Genomic DNA, 18,325 nt, shown 5'->3' with positions numbered 1-18,325 from the left:
TCTGGCGTCTGGCAATGGACTTGGTAAACACCCACAAAGTTATCAACCACCTCACCAACAACAACACTGAACACCTTTTTGATCTCCATGTGTCCAACACACGTGGACATGCCTACAAAGTCAGAAAACAACACAGCTCCCATGACTTTCGCAAACATTTTTTCACGCTCAGAGTTGCTGAAGCATGGAATAAACTGCCTGCATCAGTTGTTGACTGCCATGACACTGCATCCTTTAAGGCCCTCATGCTTTCCGAAATCCGCCGAAACTACACCTGATTATATATACACTTTAGATGAGTTGTAGTACACCTGAGCACTGTACACAATTATTGTTATTATTATTATAATTCCTCATCTTTTAAATATAGAACTGTATTAAATACCAGGTTTAAAACAAAATAAGTACTAGGGTAGATTCATTTGGCTAAAAATTCTTCATGTCACTGCACCAGCATGGCCACATTTATACATTTATGTGCACGAGCATATCTATATATTTGTCCTCCGTCACCAACTGACAACCGCTGCTGGTTTGTTTGCATCCCCGCAACATAGAAGTTGTAACAAAAGTGTCGGATAAAATAAAATTATTTAAAAATCTGTTTGTTCGACTAAATCCTTCAAGTCGAATACCTATTTCTTTACTACCCACAAGGGGCTAAACACAGAAGGAACAAATAAGGACAGACAAAGTCGATTACATCGACCCCAGTGCGTAACTGGTATTTATTTAATCGACCCCGAAAGGATGAAAGGCAAAGTCGACCTCGGCGGAATTTGAACTCAGAACGTTAACGGCAGACGAATTCAAGTCGAATACCCTGCACTCTGATGACTGTCTCAAATTAAAATAAATACACACACACATACATATATAATGCACATATACACATACATACATAAATGCACGCATATACACACAGACTATAATTTCGTTCCGTCAAATTTAAATTTCTTTTCATCAGCTTTTACACGCAACTCTCACATCCACTTCCGCTAGGCAAAACGAGGCTCTAGTCCTTTCAGTCTTTACCGCTACAAAAATGGTGAGTGAATATATCTCTGTCTCTTCTTAATCCTTAATCATCTCCCGTATTTATGCTGCAAACATTGATTTTCTGTTAATATTTCATGTCCCCATTCCTATTAAATCATTTCGAATGCTTCTATTTCAGTTCCCCTATCCTAATTAACTTGTTTTAAATCATTGTTTTATCATGGGATGGTTCGGTCGACATGGTGCCTTCTTTCTATTACTATAACCGACATTATCAGCATTAGTCGTGTTTATGTATAATAATACTTACCTATAATATTAATTAGGCTTATAATATACTTATATATTGTGTAGACAGTAGTATTTACAACATTAATTAATGTAAAACTAGATATTTTATTGTAAAAAGTGACTCCAGTCTTACTTAGACACGTGTGTTTCACCAATGGACTGACTGTGAGTCTATAATTGCTTCTGTGTGGCTTATACCAAACTGATGAGTTGCGTATATATATATATATATATTGGTTGATTATATAGCATAGATGTATATATATATTGGTTGATTATATAGCATAGATGTATATATATATTGGTTGATTATATAGCATAGATGTATATATATATTGGTTGATTATATAGCATAGATGTGTATGGTTATATATATAATGGTTGATTATATAGCATACATGTATAGATGTGTGTATATATATTGGTTGATTATATAGCATACATGTATAGATGTGTGTATATATATTGGTTGATTATATAGCATACATGTATAGATGTGTGTGTGTGTGTGTGTATATATGTATATTGGTTGATTATATAGCATAGATGTATAGATGTGTGTATATATATATATATATATATATATATATATATTGGTTCATTATATAGCATACATGTATAGATGAGTATGGTTGTATATATATATTGGTTGATTATAAGTTGATTTAATTTTGGGGGTCAAAAAGCAAGGCCATGTAGGGGGACATGGAGTTATGTACAGGGAGGGTGTTCATGCAAAGAGTTCAGGCCATTTCTGGTCAAGATTATATAGCATAGATGTGTATGGTTGTATATATATATTGATTATATAGCATAGATGTGTATGGTTGTATATATATATTGATTATATAGCATACATGTATCTATGTGTATGGTTGTATGTATATATATATATAGGTTGATTATATAGCATACATGTATAGATGTGTATGGTTGTATCTATATATATATATATATATATATAGGTTGATTACATAGCATAGATGTGTATGGTTATATATATATTGGTTGATTATATATCATACATGTACAGATGTGTATGGTTGTATATATATATTGGTTGATTACATGGTATATGGCCCCAGGCCAGGCGTGGGATCAAAGGTATTCCTGCCGCTATGTTCTGAGTTCAAATTCCGCCGAGGTCGACTTTGCCTTTCATCCTTTCGGGGTCGATAAATTAAGTACCAGTAAAACACTGGGGTCGATGTAATCGACTTAAAACCTATGCCTGTCCTTGTTTGTCCCCTTGTGGGTAATAAAGAAATAGGTATTCCTACTATGGCTATTCTGTATAATATTCTGAAAGCAATCTTGTGGTGGAGTTTGTCCCCCTTGTTCTCTTCAATGAATTACTGATGGATACTGTCTGTTAAACCAGCTCCTCATTAAATTTGATTGTGTAAGTTACGTATGGGGGTGGGTCAGGTACTGATGCATAAGGAAGGCTGTTTCGTTCCAAAATCAGTGCCGATCCAGTAGACCCTGTAAGCAAAGACAGTCCAAGCATGGCCATCTCGTGATTTACTAATCTGTTTTCTGGTTAGGATTAGGGTTCCCAATTTTTTTTTTTTTTTACTTAGCAGCAATATCACATGAAAATATAAAGGCATTCGTTCGATATAACTCGACAAAACCAAAACATTTCATTTAGGGTATCTCCGTGGGTTGTGGAGTATAGATATAACGAAATTATGCCAGCAATGTCTCGTTTTAAACTTGAAGGAAAAAAAGCCTAGCATATTTGTTCTTATCTGTTTCATGTGTGTATGTAAAATCTGCAAATTTCCAAGCAGAAAACAGAATCGAACTGTCATTTGCTTCCACGGAAATATCCGAAGTGAAATGCTTTGATTTTGTCAAGTTATATCGAAGGAATGCCAAATCTTATACAATTTAAGCCAAAATATTAAGCTTTTGGCTCAATGCATTAAATACAAATGTAAATTGAACAATTAGAAGGTAAACCATGAAATCTTTACAAATATGAACATAAATTCAGTGACCACTTTGTTCCATTTTATCAAAATGTGGGACTTAGTTGCTGGTGTTGTTCGACAGGTCTATATGTGGGGGTCAAAAGATTTCTAGATTTTGTCTTGAATGACAAAAAACAACTGAATTCAGATTCACCTAAGTATTCTACCACAGGTGGAACGGGGACATAATTCTTGGTCATAATCATCATCATTTAACGCCCGTTGTCCATGCTGGTATAGGTTGGACCATTTGACCAGGGCTGCACCAGACTCATCTGGTTTGGCATGGTTTCTATGGCTGGATGCCCTTCCTAATGCCAACCACTCCCAAAGTGTGATGGGTGCCGGTTGCATGACACGAGTCTCTGCCACGACTACTATTTCACTTCGCTTGGTGGATCCCCTTTCTCAAGCACAGCATATTACCAAAAGCCTCGGTCATTTGTCATTGCTTCCGTGAGTCCAAGTGCTTGAAAGGTGCTTTTTATGTGCCACCAGCATGGGGGCTAGTTCCACAACACCAACATCAGCCACATTACCCGTGTGTATTTTCCAACCCTTTAGTATTCAAATCAGCTTATTTATTTGCATTCTTTCAAATTAATCCTGCATTACACCATAGCTTTGAGATTTTGGTAATATGACTGTTTATACCTGAAAAGACTTCATAGGATAGATTTGAGAGGTTGGATCTGGCCATTTTGAGCATAAAATTAAGGCACATGGCCTAGTGGTTAGAGCAGCGGACTCGTGGTCGAGGGATCATGGGTTCGAATCTCAGACCAGGCGATGTGTGTGTTTATGAGCGAAACATCTAAGCTCCACACGGCTCCGGCAGAAGGTAATGGTGAACTTCTGCTGACTCTTTCGCCACAACTTTCTCTCACTCTTTCCTCCTGCATCTTGCAGCTAGCTCACCTGCGACGGACCGGCGTCCTGTCCAGGTGGGGAACCTATATGCCAAGGAAACCAGGGTTTGAGAAGGTTTTTGAGTATAAAACAAGTAAAATATTTGGGCTGGATATACTTGGTTTGAATGCTAAATGGTAAACATCATCACTATCTTTCGAAACCCTGCTGCATTTCACATGGAAATTTTGCTCTTCCAAAATCATCTTGGTATATAAACCATCCTAATATTTGTTGGCTGTAAATTCTGGTCTGCAAAGTTCAACTTTGCCAGAAAGTACAGTATATATACGTTACATGTACACTGCCAAACATACACTTATACTGTATTTTCTGAGATACAACTCAATGTAGTTTGTGGTGTAAATATTCAGATGTTATCACTGTCTTTCTAAATTCTGCATTTCACATCATCATCGTTTAGCATCCGTTTTCCATGCTAGCATGCATTGGACGGTTCAACTGGGGTCTGGGAAGCCAGAAGGCTGCACCAGGCCCAGTCTGATCTGGCAATGTTTCTACAGCTGGATGCCCTTCCTAACGCCAACCACTCCGTGCGTGTAGTGGGTGCCTTTTACGTGCCACTGGCACAGGTACCAGACGAGGCTGGCAAACGGCCACAATCGGATGGTGTCTTTTACGTGCCACGATCGGATGGTGCTTTTTACGTGCCACTGGCCCGAGGCCAGTCGGGGCGGCGCTGGCAACGGCCACGTTCGGATGGTTCTCTTACGTGCCACCGGCACTGGTATCACAGCTGCAATTTCCATTGATGTTGATCGACATTAAACCATTTGAAGCGTGTCGAGTTTGTAAGTCGCTAATGCTTTCACTGTTTGCTTCTTTCAGACAAAGGGTACCTCAAGTTTTGGTAAGAGGAATGACAAGTCACACACCCACTGTAGGAGGTGTGGCCGACGCTCGTTCCACATTCAAAAGAAACGATGTGCTTCCTGTGGCTATCCAAATGCTCGTAAGAGGACATGTAAGTTCAGTTTATATCAAATCTCTTGTTGAAAATTTTCTGAGTGCAATGCCAGATGATGGGTACAGCGGTGAGCTGGCAGAAACGTTAGCACGCCGGGTGAAATGCTTAGCGGTATTTCGTCTGTCTTTACGTTCTGAGTTCAAATTCCACCGAGGTCAACTTTGCCTTTCATCCTTTCGGGATCGATGAATTAAGTACCAGTTACGCAATGGGGTCGATGTAATCGACTTAATCCCTTTGTCTGTCCTTGTTTAGCCCCTTGTGGGCAATAAAGAAATAAGAGACGTTAGCACGCCGGACGAAATGCTTAGCGGTATTTCATCTGTTGCTACGTTCTGGATTCAAATTCCGCCAAGGTCGACTTTGCCCTTCATCCTTTCGGGGTCGATTAAATAAGTGCCAGTAACGCACTGGGGTCTATGTAATCGACTTCATCCGTTTGTCTGTCCTTGTTTGTCCTCTCAGTGTTTAGCCCCTTGTGGGTCGTAAAGAAATAGGTATTTCATCTGTTGCTACGTTGTGTTCAAATTCCACCTGGGCCGACTTTGCCTTTCATCCTTTCGGGGTTGATGAATTAAGTACTATTTACGCACTGGGGTTGATGTAATCAACTTAATCCCTTTGCCTGTCCTTGTTTGCCCCCTCTATGTTTATCTCCTTGTGAGTAATAAAGAAAATAGATGATGTGTACATTTGCATACAATACAGTTGCGCCATAAAGAGCTAGGAGCCAACAATGTTGTTTATCAAAATATTTTAAGAAAGCCACAAATTGAAATAACGACACATTTAAATAAATGCACATGCACAGTGATGAACTAATGCAAGAGACTCAGTAATATATGAAATAGTTGAGGCGGCAAGCTGGCAGAAATGTTAGCACGCCAGGTGAAATGCTTAGTGGGTATTTCATTTGTCTTTGTTCTGAGTTCAAATTCCGCCGAAGTTGACTTTGCCTTTCGTCCTTTATGGGTTGATGAATTAAGTACCAGTTGCATACTGTGGTAGATATAATTAACTGCCCCCCCCCCCAATTTTTTGGCGCTTGTGCCCAGAGTAGGGCCCCGACTGGCCTCGTGCCAATGGCACGTAAAGAGCACCATCCAATTGTGGTCGTTTGCCAGCCTCGCCTGGCACGTAAAAGGCACCCACTACACTCATGGAGTGGTTGGCGTTAGGAAGGGCATCCAGCTGTAGAAACACTGCCAGATCAGACTGGGCCTGGTGCAGCCTTCTGGCTTCCCAGACCCCAGTTGAACCATCCAACCCATGCTAGCATGGTAAGCAGACGCTAAATGAAGATGATGATGAAATAATTACCATGCACAGGAGTATGATTGGCTCTTAATAACTTGAAGTTAAATTTAACAGTAAAGATCTTGTAGCTTTGAGATTTCAGTGATGCAATTATTTGAAGAATAACATTGTAGGGTAGGTGTGAGGGGCTGGATATAACTGGTTTGAACAAATATAGCTTGTAAATGCTAAAGGGTTAAATGTACTTTATAAAATTGTGTTTTCACAATCAAGGAGATAAACAGAGGGGACAAACTGAGTGGCACCTTAGGCAAGTGTCTTCTACTATAACCTCGGGCCGACCAAAGCCTTGTGAATGGATTTGGTAGACGGAAACTGAAAGAAGCCTGTCGTATATATGTATATAAATAGGCGTAGGAGTGGCTGTGTGGTAAGTACCTTGCTTACAAACGACATGGTTCAGGGTTCAGTCCCATTGCGTGGCATCTTGGGCAAGTGTCTTCTACTATAACCTCGGGCCGACCAAAGCCTTGTGAATGAATTTGGTAGACGGAAACTGAAAGAAGCCTGTCGTATATATGTATATAAATAGGCGTAGGAGTGGCTGTGTGGTAAGTACCTTGCTTACAAACGACATGGTTCAGGGTTCAGTCCCATTGCGTGGCATCTTGGGCAAGTGTCTTCTACTATAACCTCGGGCCGACCAAAGCCTTGTGAATGGATTTGGTAGACGGAAACTGAAAGAAGCCTGTCGTATATATGTATATAAATAGGCGTAGGAGTGGCTGTGTGGTAAGTACCTTGCTTACAAACGACATGGTTCAGGGTTCAGTCCCACTGCGTGGCATCTTGGGCAAGTGTCTTCTACTATAACCTCGGGCCGACCAAAGCCTTGTGAATGGATTTGGTAGACGGAAACTGAAAGAAGCCTGTCGTATATATGTATATAAATAGGCGTAGGAGTGGCTGTGTGGTAAGTACCTTGCTTACAAACGACATGGTTCAGGGTTCAGTCCCATTGCGTGGCATCTTGGGCAAGTGTCTTCTACTATAACCTCGGGCCGACCAAAGCCTTGTGAGTGGATTTGGTAGACGGAAACTGAAAGAAGCCTGTCATATATATATGTGTATGTCCCTGTAACTTAGCGGTTCAGCAAAAGAGACCGATAGAATAAGTACTAGGCTTACAAAGAATGTCCTGGGGTCGATTTGCTCGACTAGAGGCGGTGCTCCAGCATGGCTGCAGTTAAGTGACTGAAACAAGTAAAAGAGTAACTGGATGCCTTTCCTGTTATCAATGGAATATTTGAAATGAATGAATGATGGATACTCATTTTATGACAGTGACTCATTTACAACTATTACACAATCTGAAGAATCTCTCTCTCTAACCGCTCAGTCGAAGTCGACTCTCAGTCAGTTCTATCCTGGGCCGCTTCTTTCAGATTGGCCATGTCCATTCCGGTATCACTGCTGATGGTGTCAAGCCAGTGGGTTCTTGGCTGGCCTCTTGCTCTCTTGCCACTGACCATTCCGTATATATAATATATATATATATATCCGCTCAGTCGAAGTCAACTCTCAGTCACTCGTTGGATCAGTGTCCTCCAGTCAGTTCTATCCTGGGCTGCTTCTTTCAGATTGGCCATGTCCATTCCGGTATCACTGCTGATGGTGTCAAGCCAGTGGGTTCTTGGCCGGCCTCTTGCTCTCTTGCCACTGACCATTCCGAGCATGATGTCCTTCTCCAGGGATTCTCTCCGCATAATATGACTGAAATATACAATAGGGTTTTTTCAGATCCCGTCTACCAAATCAACTTGTGTATGTGTGTATTGTATTGTATTGTCTTGATGTTGTGTGACAGTTGTAAATGTGTTTCACTGCCATACTAGCAGTATGATTTATTTCCATTCTGTGAGAACATGTCTGGCTATGAGGAAATATTACCTTATTTGGAATCAGGTAAAGGTGGTTACAAGGTAGGCTGTAGAAATTCTGCCTCAACCAAGCACAGAAATGTACACTTTAAAACGTGTTAACAACAAACAAGATGAGGACAAATGTAAATAAAGTCTTCAATGTAGTTCTCGGGGGGAAATTCAACATGACAAGGCTGGTCCTTTCAAATAGCTGGGTGGATTGGAGCAATGTGAGATAGAGTGTCTTGCTGAAGGAGCCAACGCACCACTGGAAATCAAACTCACAACCGTACGTTTTAGCGAGTTGAATACCCTAAGCTATGTTCCTTCAAGATTTTGAAATGGGACATCATCCGTTTTCTGCGCTAGCACGGGTTGGGCGGTTCGACCAGGGTTTGGGAAGCCAGGAGGCTGCACCAGGCTCCAGTCTTGATCTGGCAGTGTTTCTACAGCTCGATGCCCTTCCTAATGCCAACCACTCCGTGAGTGTAGTGGGTGCTTTTTACGTGCCAGGGGAGTCTGGCAGTGGCCACGATCGGTTGGTGCTTTTAACATGCTACCGGCACGGAAGCCAGTCAAGGCGGCACTGGCATCGGCCACATTCGGATGATGCTTTTTACGTTCCACTGGCACGGAAGCCAGTCAAGGCGGAGATGGCATCGGCCACGTTCGGATGGTGCTTTTTATGTGTCACCGGCATAGGTATCACAACTACTATTTCCATTGATATTTATTTTGGTGTTCATGTACTTGACTCAATAGGTCTCCTCAAGCACAGCGGGTTGTTCTGAAAAAAGTTAATGATTGAAGTGAGGCCTGTGTATTTTTTTTTCCTGTAATGACTGACCCAATGAAGAGTTGTTTTCTTTGTGTTTCAGACAACTGGAGTGTAAAGTCACGTAGGAGGAGGACCACTGGAACTGGTCGTATGAAGCATTTGAAATCAGTTTACAGAAGATTCAAGTAAGTCTGAATAATCCCATCTCGTGTGTTTTGGGTGGTTTGTCCTCTTGGGATTTCAATCACTGGATTTGTATTCCGTTTGTGACCATCTCATCTAAGACAACTTTTCCCTCTCACTGAATCATTGTTGGTCAATTTTGTTGATTTTTTCATTTAGCCCTAGGTCGGTCCAGCAGATTTGTGTTAGGTTCCTGCTGACTTGTTGCCACGTGTGTTCCATTGAAGACCATCTCATTTTATCTAGGTTGATATTTTATATATTTTATGCCACAGGTCCATTTTACTTAGCTTGATATGTATTATTAAGTACAGCAAATTGCCACATCTAGTCCTTTGTCATTTCCTCAGTGAAGCCTAGCGTCCCAAGATCCTTTCCCACCACTTTATTCCACGTCTTCCTTGATCTACCACAGGTAACCTTCACAATTAGAACTTGGCCCTTCTTTTCACAGCTTACATCAACTTGTGCTGGAAAATACGGTAACTCTTCACCCCAATCAAGATCAAGTGCATTGCACTTTGTCATCAAGCCTGTGGTTCTCAATGCTTTGACTTTGTGCAACACAGATCAAATAACAAATTACTGCATCACACTTCACAAAATTTGTAAGAGACGCTTAAATATTTTCATCCCACCTCAACCATCTTCGTTTAGCGTCTGCTTTCCATGCTAGCATGGGTTAGACGGTTCAACTGGGGTCTGGGAAGCCAGGAGGCTGCACCAGGCCCAGTCTGATCTGACTGTTTCTACAGCTGGATGCCCTTCCTAACGCCAACCACTCCGTGAGTGTAGTGAGTGATATTCATACATATATATATACATACATACACACATACACATATAATATATATATATATATATATAATATACATGCATATATCATTATCATCATCGTTTAACGTCCGCTTTCCTTGCTAGCATGGGTTGGACGGTTCAACTGGGAAGCCAGAAGGCTGCACCAGGCTTCAGTCTGATCTGGCAGTGTTTTTACAGCTGGATGCCCTTCCTAATGCCAACCACTCCGTAAGTATAGTGGGTGCTTTTTACGTGCCACCGGCACAGAGGCCAATCGGGGCCAGGCGAGGCTGGCACTGGTACCACAACTACAATTTCCATTGATTTTTTTGAGCAATTTCGATTTCACGAATATATTATTGAGGTTTTTGTCTTACAGCCAAATGCTCTTACTGTCTCTATAAGAAAGAAATCTTTTATTTTACTTGTCTTAGAAGGAACAAGGCCCAGAGGGTGAATGATTTTGTTGACATTGGAAAAAGTAATGTCAATGCTTGAGGCTCTGTGATAACGTTTTGGATACAGTCCTTCCGGGTTAAAGTTGAAAGAGAAATTGGGGGACAGCAAAGGTTTACATCCTCTAAGCAGCTGGTTTGTTTTTTCTTTAAACTTAGAGGATGTAACTCTCTGCTGTCCCTTTAATTTCTCCTTCTTCCCTGAGGAAGCACTCTATCCCAAATGCTAGATTTTTTTTCTCATTCATCATCATCATCATCATTTAGCGTCCGCTTTCCATGCTAGCATGGGTTGGACGGTTCAACTAGGGTCTGTGAAGCCAGAAGGCTGCATCAGGCCCAGTCTGATCTGGCAGTGTTTCTACGGCTGGATACCCTTCCTAACGCCAACCACTCCATGAGTGTAGTAGGTGCTTTTTACGTGCCAGACGGAGCTGGCAACGGACACGAACGGATGGTGCTATTATGTGCCACTGGCACGGGGCCCAGGCGAGGCTGGCAACGGACACGAGCGGATGGTGCTTTTATGTGCCACTGGCACGGGGGCCAGGCAAGGCTGGCAACGGACAAGAATGGACACTCTTGGGAAGTTCATTGTACTCTTTTTATCAGCTTATTTTATACATGTGTAGACCTGTTGAGGCAAGTGAAAATGAAAATCAAATCGAAATTGATCAACATCAATGGAAATTAGCTGTGATATCAGTAAGAGAACCATCTGAATGTGGCCGTTGCCAGTGCTGTGATATCAGTAAGAGGACCATCTGAATGTGGCCATTGCCAGTGCCGCCCCGACTGGCCTCCGCGCCGGTGGCATGTAAAATGCACCATCCGATTGTGGCCGGTGGCATGTAAAAAGCACCATCTGATCATGGCCGTTTGCCAGCCTCGTGTGGCACGTAAAAAGCACCCACTACACTCACGGAGTGGTTGGCGTTAAGAAGGGCATCCACCTGTAGAAACACTGTCAGATCAGACTGGGCCTGGTGCAGCCTCCATGGCTTCCCAGACTCCAGTTGAACCGTCTAACCCATGCTAGCATGGAAAACGGACGTTAAACGATGATGATGATGTACTGGTGGCTGTGGTAAGAAGCTTGCTTCCAAACCACATAGCTCTGGATTAAGCCTTGGCTGTGGGTACGGAATTCGTTTTCTCAGCTTTATATCAATACCCGATAATCCTTTTCTACTCTAACTTGGAGCTGACCAATACCTATGAGATAATGTATGGTTAATTCAAAGCAATGTTAATAAAGATTACATTTGATGCTAAAGAATTACATTTTCACCAAATTGAAACTTCCTGTCAAGATTCTATGTTGATTTATGTTCCAGACACCGACTTATCTCTTTAGCTTTCAGACTATTCTGTCAAATGTAATGCTTATTTATTCACATTGCTTTGAATTAATCATTTCTTATAGCTTTGAGATTTCAATGATGTGATTGTTTTATAGATTGATGAAAAGACCAGGCAGGACAAGTGAGTCCAGCCCACTTATGCATGCCTTTCCTCCCTTGGACACACAAAGACCTGTTGAGGCAAGCGAAGTCGATATCGAACCTCATCCGACGACAGGCACCTATGCCAACCCCCCTTTGCTTGCAAAGACCTGTTGGGGCAAGTGAAATCGAAATTGAACCAATCCTATGACTGGCACCCGGCAGATGCCAGGACCCTGGACTGGAGATACGTAAAAAGCACTATCCGAATCGTGGCTGATGCCAGCGCTGCCACGACTGGCTTCCGTGTCGGTGGCACGTAAAAAGCACCATCCGAAGCCAGTGCCGCCTCGACTGGCTTCCCTGCAGGTGGTACGTAAAATGCACCAATCCGAGTGGCCGATGCCAGCCTCGCCTGGCACCAGTGCAGGTGTCACGTAAAAAGCACCCACTACACTCACAGAGTGGTTGGCGTTAGGAAGGGCATCCAGCTGTAGAAGCATTGCCAGATAAGACTGGAGCCTGGTGCAGCCTTCTGGCTTCCCAGATCCCCGGTCGAACCGTCCAACCCATGCTAGCATGGAAAAGAGATGTTAAACGATGATGATGATGATGTTGTAAGGTAGGTGTGGGAGGCTGGATCTGTCTGGTTTGAACATAAAATGGATTGAATATTTGGGTCTGGTGTGACCAGTATAAACCAGCCATACCTGGCCTCACATCCCTGACAATGTCGTCTTAAACATAAACAGTCATGTCATTGAAGTTTCAAAGCTACAAGCTTAATGCATGATTAATTCGAAACGATGTGAATGACTAATGGTTACATTAGACAGTAATCTTAATGCTGAAGTGTTAATGATAATGAAGCTATTTTACTAATTCTTCATTATGTAATTAAAACAAACACTATTTCAACAGAAATATAACAAAGGGGTTAAGGGAAGGAAAAATTTTGTATTGATATGAAAATTATTAGAAAAATGAATACAATGAGAAATCTCGAGAGCTTCTAAAGATGCAGTTTAAAAAAAAAAAAAGAACCAAGCCTATATTCTTCTGAAGATGGCCTTTCCACCCGAAATATGAAGGATTTTTTAAAGCATTTTGTATTGTTAGAAGCTTTCCTTATTTCTTATTCCATTAATTTTTCTACCTCCGTACTCTGATGCTTCAAGTGAACTATAGTGCTCTTCTTCTATGAAAAGTCTTTCATTTAATGCCTGTTTTTTTCTCATGCTGGCCCTGGGCTGATGTTTGAAACAATAATTATGATTTTTTTTCTCTCTCTCTGTCTGTCTCTGCAGAAATGGTTTCAGAGAAGGAAAGATACCAAAACCCCATGTGAAGAAAGGAGCTGCCCCTTCAGCTGCCGTGGCAACAAGTTAGGCTTGTTAAGAACTGTTTAAATAAATATAAATGTAAAAAAAGAAAAAAAAAACATTCCTTTTTTTTTTTTTATTACTTTGGTTTGTCTCTGCTTGTCATCATTTAATACCCCAACTTTTCTATGCTTACCACATGATTCAGGTAGGATTTTGATGCATTCTGCTGCCAGCCCCCAGCTGTTTTCAGAGGTGTTAAGTTGGGTGTTTTTTGTTTTCTTTTTTTGCATGGAAGGGTAGGAACAGACTTGTATGACACTGATGTTTGGTTGCAACCATCATGTGACGTCTACATAAGGGTACACACATACATGCAATAGGCTTCTTTCTGGACACCAAACCCACTCAAGGCTTTTGTTTCGCTTGCGAGCTAAACCAAAAAACAAATTGTAGGGGCAAACTGTTAAGTTACAGAAATGTAATCACCTCAAAATCAGTTAAACACAAAACATATATATATATAAAAAGGTGGTGCTCCAGCATGGCCACCGTCAAATGACTGAAACAAGTAAAAGAGTATATATACATACATACGATGGGCTTCTTTCACTTTCCATCTACCAAATCCAGTCACAAGGCTTTGGTCAGCCTGAGGTTGTAGTAGAAAAAACTTGTCCAAGGTGCCACACAGTGAGACTGAACCTGGAATCATGTGGTTGGGAAGCAAGCTTTTACCACAGCCTACTCCTGGACCTAGTAGAAAGGATTATTTGTTAACATGGGGGTGGGGCACCAGTTTCTTCAGATTTTATAGTTTTGCTCTCATCAACAGTTGTCTCCCTTGACTAAGAGAAACTGATAAAATTTCTTGAACCATGTAAATTGGTAGAGTCTACTTCCCCAATACTGTCAGGTGTTGAAGACTATTTAGGACAGTAGTCTAGTCACATGCCCTTCCTAACACCAACCCTTTTTTGTTTGACCAAACTTCATATCAGTGCAAAAACACAGGCACGTTGGGCATTCCACACTGGTGTGCCACAGTGTAACCTGAATATAATTTTTGACCCTATATTTCTATTCATATTTTTAGTTGAGTTTTGCTGCCGAATTTTGAAAAGACTAAGTGTACTGCAAGTGAAAAAAGGTTGCGGGGCACTGTGTTAGATATCAGGCGTTTTTGAAAATCCACCCAGGGCTTCAAACGGAAAATTCTATTTTACAAAACAATAAGCACTCATGGGTGGTAATCATCATCATCACCGTTTAACGTCAGTTTCCTGTGCTAGCACGGGTTGGGCGGTTTGACCGGGGTCTGGGAAGCCAGGAGGCTGCACCAGGCCCCAGTCTGATCTGGCAGTATTTCTACAGCTGGATGCCCTTCCTAACGCCAACCACTCTGTGAGTGTAGTGGGTGCTTTTTACGTGCTGCTGGCAGTGGCCACAATCGGTTGGTGCCTTTTATGTGCCACTGGCACAGAAGCCAGTCATGGTGGTGCTGGCAACAGCCATGGTAATATGGAAGTTTAGGCGAGTAATAAGGTGGCAAGCTGGCAGAGACGTTAACACGCCGGGCGAAATGCTTAGCCGTATTTCGTCTGCCGTTACGTTCTGAGTTCAAATTCCGCCGAGGTTGACTTTGCCTTTCATTCTTTCGGGGTCATTTAAATAAGTACCAGTTACGTACTGGGGTCGATATAATCGACTTAATCCGTGTGTCTGTCCTTGTTTGTCCTCTGTGTTTAGCCCCTTGTGGGTTGTAAAGAAACAGGTAATATAGAAGTTTAATTGTATATTAACTTGTAGCTTTGAGGTTTCAATATTGCAATGGTTTAATTTTTCGCATAACATTGTAGGTAAGTGTAAGGGGCTGGATCTGGCCAGTTTGACCATAAATCAAGGTAGATAATTTCGGTGGATTCTTTAGCATTGAAATTATTCTGTCAAATGTAATTACTTATTTATCCACATTGTTTTTAATTAATCAGGTATTAACTTGTAGTTTTTAAATATCGATGATGCAATGGTTTCATTTTAGGACATTGGTGGGTTGGTGTAAGATGCTAGATTTAGTTAATTTGAACTTGCCCATTCTCTATCAACCAGGGGCATCAGATCAGTCGACCAGAATTCTTACGGGGCTAACATCAGCATTTTAATTTTCTTTTTCTATCTGTTTACTCCAAACCACAGTAGCCGTCATGTTTTGATATTATCAACTCCTTTTGTCTGTCTTATCAGATAATATAGAAATAATAGTGGAGGTCTTAGCATATCTTAATGTCAGCTCACAGTTTGGTGTTATTTACTTAAATAAATAGATGTTAGTAACCAATTTATGTAGGTTCGTTTTGAAAGGTGCAAAGTCATTAAGGTGGTGGGGGACAGTTTCTTTTTATGATGCTATAGTGTTCTGTAGCTGTTACTGTCATCATCATCATCATCATTTAACGTTTGCTTTCCATGCTGGCATGGGTTGGACGATTTGATTGAGGACTGGCGAACCAGATGGCTGCACCAGGCTCCAATCTTGATCTGGCAGAGTTTCTACAGCTGGATGCCAAGGTGGGGGACAGTTTCTTTTTATGATGCTATAGTGTTCTGTAGCTGTTACCGTCATCATCATCATCGTCGTTTAACGTTTGCTTTCCATGCTGGCATGGGTTGGACGATTTGATTGAGGACTGGCGAACCAGATGGCTGCACCAGGCTCCAATCTTGATCTGGCAGAGTTTCTTTTTATGATGCTATAGTGTTCTGTAGCTGTTACCGTCATCATCATCGTCGTTTAACGTTTGCTTTCCATGCTGGCATGGGTTGGATGATTTGATTGAGGACTGGCGAACCAGATGGCTGCACCAGGCTCCAATCTTGATCTGGCAGAGTTTCTACAGCTGGATGCCCTTCCTAATGCCAAGGTGGGGGACAGTTTCTTTTTATGATGCTATAGTGTTCTGTAGCTGTTACTGTCATCATCATCATCATCATCGTTGTTTAACGTTTGCTTTCCATGCTGGCATGGGTTGGACGATTGATTGAGGACTGGCGAACCAGATGGCTGCACCAGGCTCCAATCTTGATCTGGCAGAGTTTCTACAGCTGGATGCCCTTCCTAATGCCAAGGTGGGGGACAGTTTCTTTTATGATGCTATATAGTGTTCTGTAGCTGTACTGTCATCATCATCATCATCATTTAACGTTTGCTTTCCATGCTGGCATGGGTTGGACGATTTGATTGAGGACTGGCGAACCAGATGGCTGCACCAGGCTCCAATCTTGATCTGGCAGAGTTTCTACAGCTGGATGCCAAGGTGGGGGACAGTTTCTTTTTATGATGCTATAGTGTTCTGTAGCTGTTACCGTCATCATCATCATCGTCGTTTAACGTTTGCTTTCCATGCTGGCATGGGTTGGACGATTTGATTGAGGACTGGCGAACCAGATGCTGCACCAGGCTCCAATCTTGATCTGGCAGAGTTTCTTTTTATGATGCTATAGTGTTCTGTAGCTGTTACCGTCATCATCATCGTCGTTAACGTTTGCTTTCCATGCTGGCATGGGTTGGATGATTTGATTGAGGACTGGCGAACCAGATGGCTGCACCAGGCTCCAATCTTGATCTGGCAGAGTTTCTACAGCTGGATGCCTTCCTAATGCCAAGGTGGGGGACAGTTTCTTTTTATGATGCTATAGTGTTCTGTAGCTGTTACCGTCATCATCATCATCGTCGTTTAACGTTTGCTTTCCATGCTGGCATGGGTTGGACGATTTGATTGAGGACTGGCGAACCAGATGGCTGCACCAGGCTCCAATCTTGATCTGGCAGAGTTTCTACAGCTGGATGCCCTTCCTAATGCCAAGGTGGGGGACAGTTTCTTTTTATGATGCTATAGTGTCTGTAGCTGTTACCGTCATCATCATCATCATCATCGTCGTTTAACGTTTGCTTTCCATGCTGGCATGGGTTGGATGATTTGATTGAGGACTGGCGAACCAGATGGCTGCACCAGGCTCCAATCTTGATCTGGCAGAGTTTCTACAGCTGGATGCCCTTCCTAATGCCAAGGTGGGGGACAGTTTCTTTTTATGATGCTATAGTGTTCTGTAGCTGTTACCGTCATCATCATCATCATCGTCGTTTAACGTTTGCTTTCCATGCTGGCATGGGTTGGACGATTTGATTGAGGACTGGCGAACCAGATGCTGCACCAGGCTCCAATCTTGATCTGGCAGAGTTTCTACAGCTGGATGCCTTCCTAATGCCAAGGTGGGGGACAGTTTCTTTTTATGCTATAGTGTTCTGTAGCTGTTACCGTCATCATCATCATCATCGTCGTTTAACGTTTGCTTTCCATGCTGGCATGGGTTGGACGATTTGATTGAGGACTGGCGAACCAGATGGCTGCACCAGGCTCCAATCTTGATCTGGCAGAGTTTCTACAGCTGGATGCCCTTCCTAATGCCAAGGTGGGGGACAGTTTCTTTTTATGCTATAGTGTTCTGTAGCTGTTACCGTCATCATCATCATCATCGTCGTTTAACGTTTGCTTTCCATGCTGGCATGGGTTGGACGATTTGATTGAGGACTGGCGAACCAGATGGCTGCACCAGGCTCCAATCTTGATCTGGCAGAGTTTCTACAGCTGGATGCCCTTCCTAATGCCAAGGTGGGGGACAGTTTCTTTTTATGATGCTATAGTGTTCTGTAGCTGTTACCGTCATCATCATCATCATCGTCGTTTAACGTTTGCTTTCCATGCTGGCATGGGTTGGATGATTTGACTGAGGACTGGCGAACCAGATGCTGCACCAGGCTCCAATCTTGATCTGGCAGAGTTTCTACAGCTGGATGCCCTTCCTAATGCCAAGGTGGGGGACAGTTTCTTTTTATGATGCTATAGTGTTCTGTAGCTGTTACCGTCATCATCATCATCATCTCGTTTAACGTTTGCTTTCCATGCTGGCATGGGTTGGACGATTTGATTGAGGACTGGCG

The 18,325-nt window shown here is 42.2% G+C and overlaps 1 protein-coding gene across 1 annotated transcript; it reads left to right on the top strand.

Moving 5' to 3' along the window:
- The first annotated feature begins 909 nt into the window (after positions 1-909).
- LOC115226630 (60S ribosomal protein L37) lies at positions 910-13,434 on the top strand. Its single transcript, XM_029797642.2, has 4 exons — positions 910-1,048; positions 5,028-5,163; positions 9,224-9,308; positions 13,312-13,434. The coding sequence occupies exons 1-4, from the start codon at positions 1,046-1,048 to the stop codon at positions 13,391-13,393; spliced, it is 306 nt and encodes a 101-aa protein (XP_029653502.1). The 5' UTR covers positions 910-1,045; the 3' UTR covers positions 13,394-13,434.
- The last annotated feature ends 4,891 nt before the right edge of the window (positions 13,435-18,325 follow it).

This window comes from Octopus sinensis, linkage group LG30 (assembly GCF_006345805.1).
Source record: "Octopus sinensis linkage group LG30, ASM634580v1, whole genome shotgun sequence".
Lineage (NCBI taxonomy): Eukaryota > Metazoa > Mollusca > Cephalopoda > Octopoda > Octopodidae > Octopus > Octopus sinensis.
Note: the sequence above shows the minus strand (reverse complement) of the source record. Positions and strands in the feature narration are given on the sequence as shown.

Excerpts from the sequence above, each read along its gene's own strand:
- LOC115226630 (XM_029797642.2), top strand. Across the intron at positions 5,164-9,223 it reads AAATGCTCGTAAGAGGACAT|ACAACTGGAGTGTAAAGTCA; the intron begins GTAAGTTCAGTT and ends TTTGTGTTTCAG. Across the intron at positions 9,309-13,311 it reads TCAGTTTACAGAAGATTCAA|AAATGGTTTCAGAGAAGGAA; the intron begins GTAAGTCTGAAT and ends CTGTCTCTGCAG.